The sequence below is a fragment of the Panthera leo genome, chromosome A2 (genome assembly GCF_018350215.1).
Source record: "Panthera leo isolate Ple1 chromosome A2, P.leo_Ple1_pat1.1, whole genome shotgun sequence".
NCBI classification, from domain to species: domain Eukaryota; kingdom Metazoa; phylum Chordata; class Mammalia; order Carnivora; family Felidae; genus Panthera; species Panthera leo.
The window spans coordinates 86,136,439-86,152,629 of NC_056680.1; the positions used below are offsets into that span (position 1 = coordinate 86,136,439).

Sequence of the window (16,191 nt, forward strand, 5' to 3'; positions counted from 1 at the left end):
TAAAAGAATGTTTTACAGTTCTAAAACCAGTCACCATTTTGCTCAATAGGGAAATAATCATGGAGTATTATAATGCCATGTATGTTTTGAAAATGCAATTAATGAAAAAAAAATGACCTAAAGACGTACCAATCAGTAACGTGTCATATTAATGACTGTGCCATTACAATCTTTTATGTTCGAGTGCATAGTCTGCTTAGTTTTGGAAATTCTCCCAAAACACAATCTTTGACATAAAAAGCAGTGTCTTCTAAAATTTGGGAAGCCATCTAAGCTGAAATCCAAATACATGTCCCAGTCTCACATTAAAATAAAAAAGTAGGTCATTTGACTTTCCTTACCTGAAACCGTGTGATCCTTAGAGTCTCTTGTTATTTTTATCCTTGCGTGAGGAAAGATGTAGTGCACAGTCTTCCCGTTCATCTGTATAATCTAAGACATATATGTGATAAGGTGAAAAATCAATGTTTAAAGACAAAGTGTAATATACAGGATTAGACTTGTTTTTTAAGTGTGTTGGTTTAGTTAATAAAAGATTTCATTATCTGTTTCCCCTTGGCAAAATGAGATTTCTGAAACCAAACAAATTAGTGAATGCAAACTTGTGTCTTCTGTTTTATGGAACTTGTCTTCTAAATGAGATTTGTGAAATAATGAAAGATAAAAACAGTGAAATATTTGCTCATATCTGCCTTAATAGGATTTTATTAGATTTAATTATATAGATAGATTTATAGATAGATCTATATTATATCTATATATAGTATATCTATATTATATAGAGATCTATATTATATATATCTATATAATATCTATATAATATCTATATATATATATTATATCTATATTATAGATAGATTAAATTTCTATCACCTTGGAAAAATGTGAATGAAATTACAAATAAAATTAAGTTTACTAAAGAAGTTTAAGAAGTGCCTGAGTGGCTCAGTTAAGCGTCTGACTCTTGATCTCATCGATCGATTCATGAGATGAGCCCCACATGGGGCTCTGAACTGACAGCATAGAGCCTGCTTGGGATTCTCACTCTCCTCTCTCTCTCTGCACCAACCCCCAACCCTCTTCCCTGGCTGCGCACACACATGTACTCTCTCAAAATTAACAAATAAACATTGACAAAAAAAGAAGTGTGTGAGAGTACTGAACCAAAATATTAAATAGAATTTAGAACTCAAGAGAGGTTGACTTTGTGAGGAAGAGTCTTTGAATACTCGAGTGGTTTTAATGTGTAAATCCAGATGTAAGAATGTTAGAATTCTATCGCTAGAATTTTACATATTAAAAGTAACATATGCATTGAAAACTGCAAGCTTAAATTATAGCCTTTTGCTTTTATTCTCTTTAGGAAAGAATAAGCTTAATCAGATTTCTGATGAACAGAAAACATTCCCCAAACAGCAGAATCCTGTGGAGTCCAGGAATAGTATATGATTTCTTCAAAGTAAAACTAAAATGTTGTCTGCAAGATTATAAACCTATTATGGTAAGTATAATCAGTTACCCTAAGTAACGCATACTACCATAACTTTGTAAACTAATGAAAACCTTATTTATTGGGGGAACTGGGTGGCTCAGTCACTTAAGCAACAGTCCTTGATTTTGGCTCGGGTCATGATCTCATCATTCCTGAGTGGGAGTTCCATGTCGGGTTCTGTGCTGACAGCAGGAACCTGCTTGGGACTCTCTCTCCTCTTTCTCTGTCCCTTCCCCTGCTCATGTGCTCTCTCTCTCTCTCTCTCTTTCTCTAAGAATAAATTAAAAACATTTAAAAAAGAAAACCTTATTTATTTTCATGGAAAAAAGAGTCTATACATTTTCCCTTTTTCTTCCTGTCTTGTTTCCTCTGTGTCAGTCTCTGTCTACCTCTCTCTCCTTTCTTCTTCACTCTTAACTTCTCTCCTCTGCCTTTCTTACTCCCCCCACCCTTCATCTTTTCTCCTTCTACTTCTGTTCTTTCACTTCCCTCAACCCGCATTTAAAGATCTTCATTTTTTTTTTTTACTAAAAATTAAACCATGTGCATTGAAAACTCTACAACTATTAGATATACATGAACCTTGGTTTGATACTGTAGATAAGCAAAACTGGTATTATTTCACTTTACTTTAAATTTCTTTAATTTCATGTTTTATTTAAAAACCATCTTAAAAAGTCATGTTTTCCACTTGGTCAAAAATAAAGTAGGAAGACACATTTTCACCTTTTGTTATTCTTTCCAAATATCTAGACTAGGGAGAGTTTGATGTAATCTCAGTGCATTTGTTGCACAGCTAGGAGACAAGTAGGATTTTCCAAAATTTTCCCCAGAATTTCATCAGCTAACAATGATCACCTTCTAAATTGTACCTATGACGATGTTAGTAGAGTTGCTATAAAATAAATGTTAAAATGTTTTTAAATGTTGCTTTCAGAACATCTCCTAACACCTCGTATAGTTTCAGAGACTGTCTCTAACAGCACCACAAACTCACTTAATAAATCAAAAACATAAAACTGCCACAATTATGATCAATGTGACCAAAAATGTGTAGAAAAGCAGTGGTATCTATCTCCCATGTATGAACTAGTTGAATCTTAGCTTTTCCTAAGCACTGCAGGTGAGTGTTCAGAGTTCCCCAGGAGATGGAGCTTCAGGGGACATGTTGCTTCTGTCAAATAGGAGTAGGAGCAAGATGTGAAGCAGTGCCCACACCTCTCCCCCAGAGTCTGGTCTCTGGCCTTGTCTTTTGGTGATTCTGCACTGAAAGAACTATCATCTTTATGCCTCCCAGCAAAAGGATAATTCTTCCTTCCTACACATATTCTCATGAATAACTGAGCCTTCAAACTTATGAAATGATAACACTTGCGTTAACATATCTGCTATTCACAGAGATATTCATCCTTTCCCTCTCTTAAACACCATGCATGCGAGCTGCAGGATGAGAGCATCCTTCTTGTGTTCCAAGGACTGTGCTAGGCCCTGTGGTGTATGGAATCGGGAGCCCCTGCTCTCTGGGAGCTCTCAGCCTGTGACATAATGCCTGCAAAACCATTGGAGCACAAGGGAAGAACACTTGCCCCAATTTGTGGGGAGGTGGTGGTGGTGTGAGAGAAGTCTTCTTGTAAGACAGGACATGGAGACCTGACTGATGAATAGAGTTCGACAAGGGAGGAGAAGAGGAAGAGTACTCAGGTCAAGGGAACAAGACATCCCAAGGCCCCGAATGTAAGGGAGGGTGGCTTCTTCAGAAGAGTTTAATGTACCTCAATATTGCAGTTGCATGAGGATTGGAGAAGACACGTGTATTAGTGCAGAACATGGAGGCAGCTGGCATTAGTCAGGAAGTGTTGACCTTTATACTCACCCTGTGAGGGCTATTAGCCCTATTTCGAGATGAGGTAAAGAAGGAAAATCCATATTTGTTTCCTTTCAAAGTGTGTATAAATATATACATATATATGTGTATATATATGTGTATATATACACACACACAAAGTATATATATATTTATATATATATTCAAAGTATATATATTTACATATATATACAAAGTATATATATATTTATATATATATATTCAAAGTATATATATATTTATATATATATATATTTAAATAATAATATGATTTTGAGTTTAATAAACATTCAGAAAAATTTTTCTGGGTGTCTCTTGAATTTTTACATAAGATATTTTTAAAAAAGCAGAAAAATTCATTTTGCACTAGTCAGTCTGGGTTTATTACTTCGCCTCCAGAGCATTTTATGGGTATAGATTCTTGTTATGCATACGTTGCCAAATACAAGCATTCAGCTTTATTAGTACCAAGAGCTCAATATTACCTTTTTATGATTACAGATGCAAACAAATGAATAAAATGAGAATGCCATTGGGTTATTCTCTCTAGACCAAAATATAGTTATGGTGACTTAATGACAAAGAGTATTTGAAGATAAATATTAAAGCCAAAACACATTAATTTTGCACTTTATGCAAATGTAATTGAAGCATATGTTGTGTTCTATGTAACTTCTGTGGAGAAAAAACTATAAGGAAATCAAAGCAATTAGTGTCACAATATTTGTTACTTTGTTACATATGTGTTACTTGTTTGGAGGAGGTTGAAGATTATAATCTGGAAAAGGCACAAGATGGTATCTGGGGGACAGACAACTTTCCCTTCCTTGGTCTGTATATTGATTATATGGCTGTGCACTTTATAACTAGTTTATAATTCTGTATATTTGCGGTTTTGGTAACTACATATGGAGGTTTTCATTTGTATGTTAGACATCAAAATTAAAAAATGCAATAAACTGGGGTGCCTTGGTGGCTAAATCAGTTAAGCATCCAACTCTTGATTTCGGCCAACGTCATGATCTCACAGTTCATGAGTTTGAGCCCCATGTCTGGCTCTGTGCTGACGGTGCAGAGCCTGCTTGGGATTCTCTCTCCATTTCTCTCTGCCCCTACCCTGCCCATGCTCCCTCTCCCTCTCTTGTGCTCTCTCTCTCTTTCAAAATAATGAAATAAATTTTTAAAAATGTAATAAATCTATAAATGTAAAAAAATAACTTTTAACAAAAAAATAAACATTACTTTATTACATTTACCTATAAGTAATTCTAACAAAGACCCTCACATTTTCTACTGTATAAAAAACAGTAAGAAATTCATGAAATGATTCTTAAATATACTCTCTCTGCTTAATTTTGGCATTATATGGGTTTATAAATATATTTTGTTTAAACAGGATGCATTATGTCCTGAGTGCATTTAAATCATAAATAGGCAGATGTTAGTAACAGAAAATTAAACAGTACTACTAGGGTTATTAATGTTTCATCTACATACAATAGAATTGAGGTGGACATAGATTACGTTAAAATGTATCCTCCAAGAATATTGGTTGAATAAATTAGTTGGCCAAGACTATTCGAAGCATTCATGGAAACAGTAGTGTCGGGAAATAATTATACAGAAGTTATTTTCTAGCTCTGTAGTTTATATAGTTCATTTTATTGAGATTTCTTTAAAGGATTTTTGTGCTTTCAGTGATCTGATGTAGGTTTACGGGAAATACTAAACTTCAAAGAAACAAATGAGGCATGGAAGATATAAAAAGTAAGTCATTATAAGAGAGAAACTCATAGTAAAATATATTCAAGAAGTTAGTTTCAGCTGACAGATTATTTTCATAACTGCAGATAAAAAGAGTTAAGTTTATACGTCATAAACATGTTCAGAATGAGTTTATTAATTTTTCTTGCTCTCCAACCTGTTCTATTTGGTGAGATTGAACTCCAGCTATATATACAATTTTAATAATAACAAGGTAAGCTAAGAAAAGTATACGTCAATTACCTGATACATTTTAATGAAATAGAAAGAAATGGAAGTATATAGACATGTACATAGAGGTAAACACAATCCTAACACAAAACCTTTCTTAAAAATATTTATTTACATATTTATTTATTTACAGTAAGTGTGTTCCTTAATGCCCTTATCCTGTTTGACCCATCAACTCATCCATGGTTACCAGAGGAGAGGTGGGTGGGAGATGGATCTAAGCCAAATCTTATCAAAGATATCAGAAACAGTAAAAGAATATTTATAATATAGAAAGAAGAATCCCAAGATTTCTAGAAAATATATATAAAACCAAACAGAACAAAATTTGGAGATCCAGAAGTCCTATTTAGCAGCGAGAAATTTATCCATGAAAACTGAAATTGCTTTGGAAGAAGTAAAATGTGAGTATAGATATTATCTTTTCAATAGTACGTATATGGGCAAAGTCATCTTTTTTATACTTTAATGTAACAAACATTGAAGTAAGGTACAGTAAGTTCATATGGTTTACCTTTGCCATTCAAAATAATTGTCTTCTATATCAAAGAATCACTAATCTGCCAAGATGGTTTAGGAATTAATAATGTATATGAAATAAGTCAACTGGTTCTTCTGTGGGTATTTTAATGATTATGGGTACACAGCCTGAAAATATCTATCTCTTAAGGGAATCGATTTAAAACCATTGGGCTTAACACAGAAGTCTCCTTCAATTTATCCAAATGTTGATCTCCTAAGTGTCTCTCAAAATTCATACAAACATCACCTCATTGGTTCTGAAGTGAATATGGCCATGCATTTTGGTATCATATTTATCTAATTGTGAAGTTTATCTCTAAGTTTAATTCCATCTATAAATAGATATTAATGAATATTATCTACTTTATGAGTTTTTCTGATGATAAAATACAAAGATAATATAAAACAAATATGTCCATATAATAGACTCTAAAATATAAATTCTCCTCTTTCCCAAGTGAAGCTTTCCCTGTCCCAGCTGACCTGGTTTGGTCCACTCCCTTAATTGCTATATTTCTTAACACCTGAACACACTGTTATTGGAAAGCACTGAAATTATCCACACCAATTTTACCCAATATTCCGTAAGTTCTTTAGGAGCTACATGTATTCTCCTTGTATACCAGTGTTGGGTAGGTTATACAAACTTAATTATCTTTTGGAGGATTGAATCACTTAAATTGCCCAGTCATTGCTGCAAAGTCAATAGCCATGGGTGATTCAATAAGGTACTTAGTACTTTAAGTTACTGGAAAAACAATTTTTTTTATGAAGACTGACCGAAGTCCCATGCATTTTAGGATAAATGATACTGAGACCGTTCTAGGATGATTGCTTGATTGATTGATGGCATAATTTTTTTTTTTTTTTAATTGCAGTGGGGGATAAATCTAAAAGAGATTGCTCAATACAGCACTTACTTGCTCTTGATGTTGACTAAGTGGTCTAGAGTGGACCAATCTTTCTGGCAGTTTGCGATCCAGACCATGTCCATTTTCCAAACGAGACTCCCTGGGTTTGTCAAACCAATCTGTTTCTTCACGACGCAGATGATAGGCTTTGGAGACCAAGGAAATATCAAACATTGCAACCACAACTAATACAGATGATAGAGGACAGAAGATGCTCTGAAGTACCAACATGCTCCAGGCTTGTTAGCCATTCATGCATTTCAAATACAACTCCCAGTAGGATGAGAAAAATCATTTCCAACACTATGATAAAAATTTTGTACCATGGAGTAACTTAGAAAAAAAATAATGTACACACCTGTTCAAACTCTCAGAGGAAAATAAAATTTTAAATAAGGAGAAGAAATTTTGATAGTGACTGAATCAATTAACAAGTGAGTATGCCTCAGAAGTGATTTTATTCAACCTCAACCCTTTAGTTTCTACTTTCTCACCTCTCCCCCACTACCTCCACCTATCGCTAACATCTAAGGAAAATGTCTTCCTTCAGTACAGAAGATTCTGTCACTTTCCCACTATTGTATCAACCACTACTATGTGGCTTCTGGCTTTGAAAACCAAGCGAATGCTTTTGAAAACATGACATTTCTATGACATTCAATAAATAAATGAAACATTTATTTCTAAGAGGATCCCAGACACTACTGTTAGGAACATGTGTGCCATACTCACCTGGTAGCCTACTATTAAAATATATTTACAATGTTTTATTAAAATTAAATAATTATTTTCCATGCAGTCACAGATTTAGGAATTCGACTGAAGAGCTGATTGACTGCTTTCTATATTTATAATGTGGCAAAACTTGACATCTTACAATACTTTTTGAAATGCAACCACATTTAAGTACATAATTATTTTAAATTTTTCAGCCCATTCAGTTCTTGGTAATTCCACGGTCTTTTAAAGCTATTATTTGGTGCCCCCAAGTCCCATTTTACCTAATACATAGAATCTGACTTCATTTAAAGTTTTATTCTTTGCAAAAAGATCCCTAATTTGTAAAAGCGTATCTGGAAATACACTGTTGTTTCCTAAATGGCAGATGGAGCAGTCTTTCTCAAGTTCTCGTGCTGAAAGATTCGTTGATGGTGCTATAAACTTAGGCTTTCTATAAATTCTAGCATCTACAATGCTGTACTTTTGAGTTCTCCCAACTCCTCATAGTTTCCTTTTTCTGTCTACATCCTTGATTGTCCTCTCTTCAAAAACTTCTCAACACTTTTTTTCCCCCAATTTCCATTACATCTTTGCTGGTAGGATTGGCAACCCAATAGCATATATACCACTACTCACCTCCAGACCTCCTGTGATCGGGGTCCTGTGGTCACCTCCTGTGATTAACCATAGCATTTACCCTCAATAAGTATGATGACTGATGATGTGTCATAATTTAGTCAGTCTTCAATTTGAGGAAATCCAATGTTACATACCTGGTATGTGGCTGTATATGTGCTTGTCTGATCTCTAATAGGAGGTTCTAAGCTGCTTGAGGATGCTTTTTCTTTTTTCCCCTCTCTCAACACTAAAACAATGCCTTCTAAATGCCATAAAATACAACACGTGTTTGGGAGATGAATTAAATAGAAATATTAATCATCAACTAAAGAAAGAAGTTAAATGTCCTAATTATGATACAAACATTAAAAAATAAATATTAATTTGGCCCTTGAACTTCATTAACAGTTATACAACCTTTACTCACAAACTCCTTGATAATATTATGGTTTTTAATAGTTTTAATTTTACACTAAAAAACTAAACTTATGAAAAAAATATTTAATATAAGAGTCATTTGATAAGCAAATACCAAACAAAATTATAAGTTAATCATTGGTCTCTATACACTAGATTATCCCCAACCACAGTAATAGTTATCTTATCTTACTTCTTACATATTCCTATATATTTCTCATGAAAAAAATCTAGCTGATTTTAATAAATGAGTATCTTAGATGATGTAGTATACGATTTCACTTGAATATATAACTTCATTAATTGTATTTGAGACACAATCCTTTAAATCATGTTTCCTTGACTATGTCTATGCCAATAAAGCAGAATCTCAACCTGATTCAAATTTTGTCAATTTATTTCTGATTACCTACTTTGGTTGTCTACTGTTCCTTACACTGACTCAATATGTAACTAAGTTGGGATATCTGTCATACTTTGCATAACAATTTATAGATCAATCAAGTGCAACCAGAGAAATGAACCTACTTTTAAACTGTATTTTTTCTTCATAATTTATAGCTAATTGGACATAAATGCTAGTTGTTTCCAACTCCAATCGTCTGATCTTCCATGGTAGATCTGCACTTTAAAAATTAAATTTTATAAAAAGTAATTTCCAAATTAGTTTAAATAATTTGCTACAGATTAATATCTCCTTGTTTTCAACTGATGATATTTTCTTGCAATCTTAAATGTAAACTAAAAGTAAGCTATTTGGGGGTCTAGCATTATTCACAGTCAACCGTTATATGAATAGTTCAATTATATTCAGTATCAAACATAGGTTAAAAAAAACATTTTTAAAAGACACTATATTAATGCTTTATTATTTATTTTTGGCTTGGAGTATACTTTGAAAGAATGTTTTCATGAAAATATCTGTGTTGTAGAGATAAATATACTTGACTGCTTTGAGCTTAGCTTCCCTCCAAATCTGCTCCAAAGCAAAGGCAATTGTGCCCTGCACATAATCAACCACGCACGCATGTCAAACTGTGGACTTCAAGCTAATGGCCTTACATATTAAGCAACACAAATGATGCTTATCTAGATTTTATCTCAAGTGAGCTACTTCAAAATTAACCAAAGTCATATAAAACACATTTGGAAAAATATTCTTAGAGTCTATAACCTAGAGTTTAATTGAATTCAAGGAAAGCACACAACAATTTGAAATCAATTAAATTTGCTTTTGTCTACTCAATACTAAACAGCCTGTTAGAATGAATGTTAACACTTCTCAAAGAGATCTTCACATCATTGAATTACAGATATAGCATATGTTTGGTAAAAAATTATTTAAAAATCCCTGATATTTCATTAGTTCACAAATGAGTTATGTAATTAGGAAAAATATTCTCTAATTTTTCCCTTACCCAAGGAATCCAAGATTTCAAAAGAAAAGCTGGTCATCACTTTACCAGAAGAAGAGTTAATATGTTCATGTGATTTAAAAAGCAAAGAAAATAACTAACATTTTAAAACATACAATTTTCAAAGATAATCACTATAATTCACACACATAATGTTACATATGTAATTCAATTTGTTATAGTTGTCCTTTATCTAATTCTGTATAAGCATGTTCTTTATGACTAAATTTCTTGTCTTATTTTTAAATACATTTTAGTTTAGTTGTGTAATTTCAATGACATTTAAGTTTAATTATTTCTTTGATATCATCTTTATACATTTCATAATTTTGTATGCAGCATGATGTCTCATCATCTACTTTATGAAAATAATGTTTTTCATATAGCCCTTGATGACTATGAGTATATATCATCCAAACATATAAATGTGAAATAAAACATTTGGTTATTTTTATAGGGTTGTATGTAAAAAAACACATTTTGGAATATCTAGATACACCTACATGTCTGGCACTATGTTGACAAAACTCAATGATGAATAAATGAACTTGTCAAATCCTGTCAAATATATGCTCAATGTACACACGCAGCCTTACGTGTTTAGTTATGCCGTAAACCTGTTGGAGTTTTTGTTTTATCTTGTTATTTTACCAATATGTTTATTGAAGAATCTTCATATTCTCCTGCACAATTGTTTTATATGCATATAATGTGTGTAAAATGCGGACTGTCAGAAAAGTAGCAAAAGAAACTGTTTCCACATAATATCATAACCTTGTTTAACTAGAGAGAGTCAAACAATTGACTAAACAAAAAATATACAAAGAGTGTGCTTTATTTAATTGAATAATTATCAATAAAAATGGTCAATCCAATAGCCTGTAGAAAATAAAATAAGTCAGAAAGTAACTAGTCTGTTGGAATTTCACTAAGAGGAGTCTGTCCACTTTCAGATTCAGTCATTTAATCTTTTTAAATCTAGATTTGAATTTCTAAAATCATATCAGTGTCTAGATAACAGAAGTAGAAAGAAAATTCTTTTCATGAACACTTATTTTCCTGTGAGTCTTTGCTGAAAATGTCAGGTTTAAAAGATGAGATGTTCATGTTAGCTGAGTGCTCTACAGTCTTCAAAGGCATGAAATAATAATGCTTTTATTTGATGAGAAATGTCTTATTTTCAGGACTCAAATCATACCTACGTTCAAATGTAAACCATAGAGGAGGGAGAAAAAAGAACCAAAAGTCATGAGTCCTCTTGGCATGGAAAGGACACTTTGTATTCCTGTAAGTCTCCTCTCTTGTCACAAAATTAGTGTACAAATATTTTATTCTAAATCTAAATAATGTTTCCTGCATACTGCTATGATTATTTATTGTTAATATCATATTTAGTGCTAAGTTTTCTAGTTATGTAATGCAAAATGCACAAACTTGTCAATTACGATATTCATAGTGAGAGAAATAAAATATGAATCTTTTATTTAAGGAGAATTATAAAATTTACATTATGTTAATATCAGGTCCTTAGCCAAAGAGTCTCAAAAGAGAACATTCTCTGAATTAATAAACAATGATATCACAAAAATAACATAAGTACTTTTCTATTACAAAGTCTAGCAGAATAGTACTTAATAGCTCTAAATCTTAATACTTTCACAAACTGAAAGAAACTGACCAGTATATTTAGAAATGCATTTTTTAAAAAATAAAAGAAACATACAATGAAAAACTTTCCAGCTATGGAATTAAGGGATGACCATATTTTATTGACACAATTACTTAATAATGGTTTTGGAAAAGTGGACGCCAAACAAATCAAGCAAACAATCAAGAAACGACAGTAAAATAATAAACTAAAAGGAAATAAAGAAAAGCATGCTAGGAAATCTATACACAAGATCAAATTTCCATTTACAAGAAATAAAATTGAAGTAAACATGCAAAAGACGCACTAAAAAAGGTAGAATACATCCTTGGAGAAGGAAAATTAAACATGCAGAAAAATAAGAGTTTGAGTTTTGAGAGTAACAAGGTAGGTTGAGGCCCAATTTACCTTCACTGTCTGACATGGCATGTTGGAAGTCATCCATGATGAACGCTATGTCACGGTCATAGCCTCTAGTTCGTGATTCTTCTCTCATGTGTTGCTGAACTTCGGGCAATGAATGACTTGATCCAAACTGATCCCTAGTGTCTGCAGATATTGGTGGCAGGGGCCCAGCTGCAGCCCTGGCCATTCCCATTGGCTGGCCAACAGGACTGAGTGGACTTTCCTCTTCAGAATTCTGGGCCACAATTGGTATTCTTCCTCTACTCTGGCTAATTGGTAAACTGGTAGGCTTAGTTCGGCCAGAAGGTGAAGCATGACTAAAGGAAACATCTAGAGCTTCAGCCTCTTGAGCTTTCAGTCTTAGGGAGGAGCTGGAAGAATCTCTTTTAATTGATAAATCAAGCCCATAGACAGACGAAGGTCTGGAAGAAGGTCTGGACCTGCTGCCACTACTGTATGGCTTATCTGCTTCATCCTGCAAAGCTGAACGTAGGGTATTTCCCAATGTGCCCAGTCCTGTTCCAAGGGATGAGCCCATAAACTTCTGTTGGTCTGTAATATTTTTTCTGAGTCCAAAAGTGATATCATCTTGAAGAAGCCTTGCTCTGGAAGAAATGCCGCCAATAGATGAGGTGCTAGAAGTCATATAGCTTGTATAGTCAGGTTCAAGGTCTCTACTTTCTTGAATGGGAGAAAATTTTGACATTTTAGGATCAATTAGTGATTTCTTATGCTTTGACTGCTTTTGATAAAGTATGGCTGCTGGTAGTTGTTTTGCTGCTTGTTTTTCAAGTGTGAGTCTACTGATGCTATACTTTTCAGATTTTGGAAAATGTCTATAGCCAGTATCAGCATGGTAGTAATGGGAAAGACCAGCAAGGTGATCTAAGCTCTCTGCTCCTCTACGGAATTCTTGTTTAATCTGATGTTTCAGAAGCTTTAACTCATAAGGATCCTCCATGGGATCTTCCTCTGCTTTCACATAACTATGCAATCTGGAGGAAGTCTGTAATGGTGCCAGGAAATCTGTCACTTCTTGAGACCTACGTGTTTCAGTGGATCGAAGGAGACGGTCTGTTTTTGACAGATCCTTTTCATGAAGGCTAAATGCAGTGCTTAATGCTGCTGTTCCTTTGGTAATTTCTCCAATGTCATCAATTAGGACATAATTTCGTGGAGTATGATGGTCAATATCTGCATAGAAAGAATCTGCAGATATGCTTGATATTGGACTGCTTGCCATACTACTTCTTTCCTCCAATCCTATTCTCAAGTCTAAGCTATTGTACTTACTCCCAAGGTGGGAAACAGCATACGTATTATCAGTAGAAACAGGTGCTATCATCAGGGGTTGGTTGCGAATTACCTCATAGTTTGAAGTTATCTTGGGCTCCAAATATAATGTAGTTTGCCTTGGCTTCTGTTGTATCACCATCATTTGTGATGGTAACTGGTAAGAAGGTTGTGGGGTTGGTGTAGGTTGAGCTTGAGGTGTGAAGGACATTGTTGCCACAGCTTGAAATGTTGGTTGAGTCTGATAAGGTGAAACTTGCTGATGGTACAAAGTCTGTTGCTGAAAATGGGACTGTTGGGTATATGGGGTGGGTGCTTGGGTAGGAAGAGCAGGAGAAGAATACTGGTATTGTGTATAAGGACTCGTCGGAGGAACCAGTTGAGATTCTGTTTGGGTTTGCGGTGGTATAAACTGACTAAATTCAGTTTGGGGAGCAGTTCTTGGTCGCTCTATGCCATGCTGACTTTCTATTCTGGTGGGTCGGGTGCTGCTCACCTCACTGTCAGACATATAATCCCGATCCTCAGCTACTCCCTGGAGGTAGGCACGCTCTCTCTTTTCCCTCTCCTTTAATAATGCCTCTTTCCTCCTGTTAATTCCCATTTCCAGGTACCGTAACTTGGCATCGATCTCCTTTTCTTCCTCATCAAGTTCTGCTTGTTTCTTTCTAAGCTTTGCAGATTCCCTCTCTACAAGATCAAGCTCTCTGTCTATATCCTGGAGAATCTTGGCCCGTGCCATTGTGTTGGTTCTGCAGACCCTTCTCCTGGAAACTGTGCCCATCGTGCTGTATGTTGACTGAGTGCCTGTGGAGGTCTCCTCGGGAGGTGGGTTTGGCAGAGTTCTCTTAACTTTTTTCTGGGAGCCAGAAGGTGTCATGGTTTGAGAACCTTTTGTCTATAATTAAACAAACATAGAACTTTATTATAAAGGGAAAAATATTTTAACAACTTTATAATTTACATTTTAGATAAAAATGATTTTGTGTATGTTTTAGCTATGACAGCATAAGACAAAAATTTTATACATTATTTCAAGTATTAGTCACCAATACAGTTAAATGAAAAACAGTTTTTCCTTTCTTGGTAAAGTGGTTAATTATGATTATAACTTCTGTGACATTAGCAGTGAGTTTTGAAATCAAGCATGGAACTCATTTCTAGGCAGACTTAGATTTTAGTTAGACTCTTGAGAGAATTCTAGAAACCCATTTTTCATCCTATTAGTATACATAAAACTATTTGTTAAATGTATTCCCAGAGTATATGTGTTAGCTGTCTAAAATTTAAATTGCATTTGTTGAAGATGCACATTTACCACTGTTAAGTTCAATTATTTCTATCTTCTCATTACTACTTTACCCGCCAAGAGTGGCTGTCCTTCCTATTCCAATCATGAAATGTTTTGAAAGGAAATCTTCAAATCTCCAATGTCCTTTTTTTCCCAAAAAGAGTAATCGGAACTAATTTTCTATTTAATATTTCAATATTTTCATGACCATCTGTGTCTTATATTTTCTTAAAATTTTATTATTCTTAAGTAATTTTAGCTTCTTTTTTTTTTTAATGTTTATTCATCTTTGAGAGACAGAGAGAGACAGAGCATGAGCAGGGAAGGGGCAGAGAGAGGGAGACATAGAATCCAAAGCAGGCTCCAGGCTCTGAGCTGTCAGCACAGAGCCTGACGCGGGGCTTGAACTCACAAACTGTGAGATCATGACCTGAGCTGAAGTTGGACGCTCAACCAAGTGAGCCACCCAGCCGCCCCAGTAATTTTAGCTTCTTAATGTTTTTGCAACTTATACATGAAGCAAAGGAACTGACTGCTATAAAAAAAACTACTGTAGTTTTTTTTTTAACCAGATAAGGTGTATTGTTGATGAACTGTTAGATATATTTGATTTCATTTGGTTTGTCGTATACTTGCATTATACAAAATCACTGGCCTTGAGAATCATACAATTTTAAAATATCAAAAGATGTGACACATCATATCCAATAAACTGATGGAAACAAACATGATTTCCTAACACAGTGAAGAAGACAGAGACCTAGACAAAATGCCAAGACAGAGGGAACTCATCCCAAAAGAAAAAAAAAAAAAAAAAAAAACCAAAAAAAAAACAAAAAAAACAAGAAAAGGTCATGACTAGGGATCTAATAAAAACAGATATAAATAATATGCTTGATCCAGAATTTAAAGCAACAACCATAAGGATACTAGCTGGGCTTGAGAAAAGAATAGAAGACACCAGGGAGTCCCTTGCTGCAGAGGTAAAAGACCTAAAGGCTAGGTCAATATGAAAAGTAAAATAGCCAAGAATTGAAACCAAATGGTATAACAACCAGGATGAAAGAAATAGAGGAATGAATAAGTGATATAAGAGTCAAAATTATGGAAAATAATGAATCTGAAAAGAGGGAAAGAATAACATTAGATCATGAATATAGACTTAGAGAACTCAGTGACTCCATAAAGCATAATAACTCTTGTATCATAGGAGCCTCAGAAGAAGAAGAGAGGGAAAAAGGGGGTAGAAGGTTTATTTAAGGAAATTACAGATGAAAACTTGCATAATCTGGGGAAGGAACCAGACATTCAAATCCAGGAGGCACAGAGAGTTCCCATCAAAATCAACAAAAGCAGGACAACACCAAGACATACAGTAGTTGAATTTGCCAAATATAGAGATAAAGAAAAATCCTAAAAGCAGCAAGATAAAAGAAGCCCTTAACTTATAAGAGAAGACAAATAAGATTAACAGGAGATCTTTCCACAGAAACTTGGCAAACCAGAAGGCAGTGGCATGATATATTCAATGTGCTGAATTAGAAAAATGTGCAGCCAAGAATACTCTATGTGGTAAGGCTGTCATACAGAATAGGAGGAC

General features: G+C 34.1%; 1 protein-coding gene and 1 long non-coding RNA gene across 2 annotated transcripts in view; one reads left to right on the top strand and one right to left on the bottom strand.

Moving 5' to 3' along the window:
- The window catches only part of PCLO (piccolo presynaptic cytomatrix protein), a 361,627-nt gene that overhangs the window by 77,057 nt on the left and 268,379 nt on the right, over window positions 1–16,191 (bottom strand). The window contains exons 7-9 of the mRNA XM_042916591.1: window positions 12,011–14,198; window positions 6,794–6,930; window positions 342–432 (exon numbers count right to left, since the gene is read on the bottom strand). Of these exons, the coding sequence (XP_042772525.1) occupies window positions 342–432; window positions 6,794–6,930; window positions 12,011–14,198 (2,416 nt within the window). The remainder of the gene's footprint in view (window positions 1–341; window positions 433–6,793; window positions 6,931–12,010; window positions 14,199–16,191) is intronic.
- LOC122206939 overlaps window positions 1–16,191 on the top strand; it is a 71,222-nt gene that overhangs the window by 16,092 nt on the left and 38,939 nt on the right. Inside the window, exons 2-3 of the long non-coding RNA XR_006196627.1 lie at window positions 1,364–1,501; window positions 11,139–11,241. This is a non-coding gene — a long non-coding RNA (uncharacterized LOC122206939). The remainder of the gene's footprint in view (window positions 1–1,363; window positions 1,502–11,138; window positions 11,242–16,191) is intronic.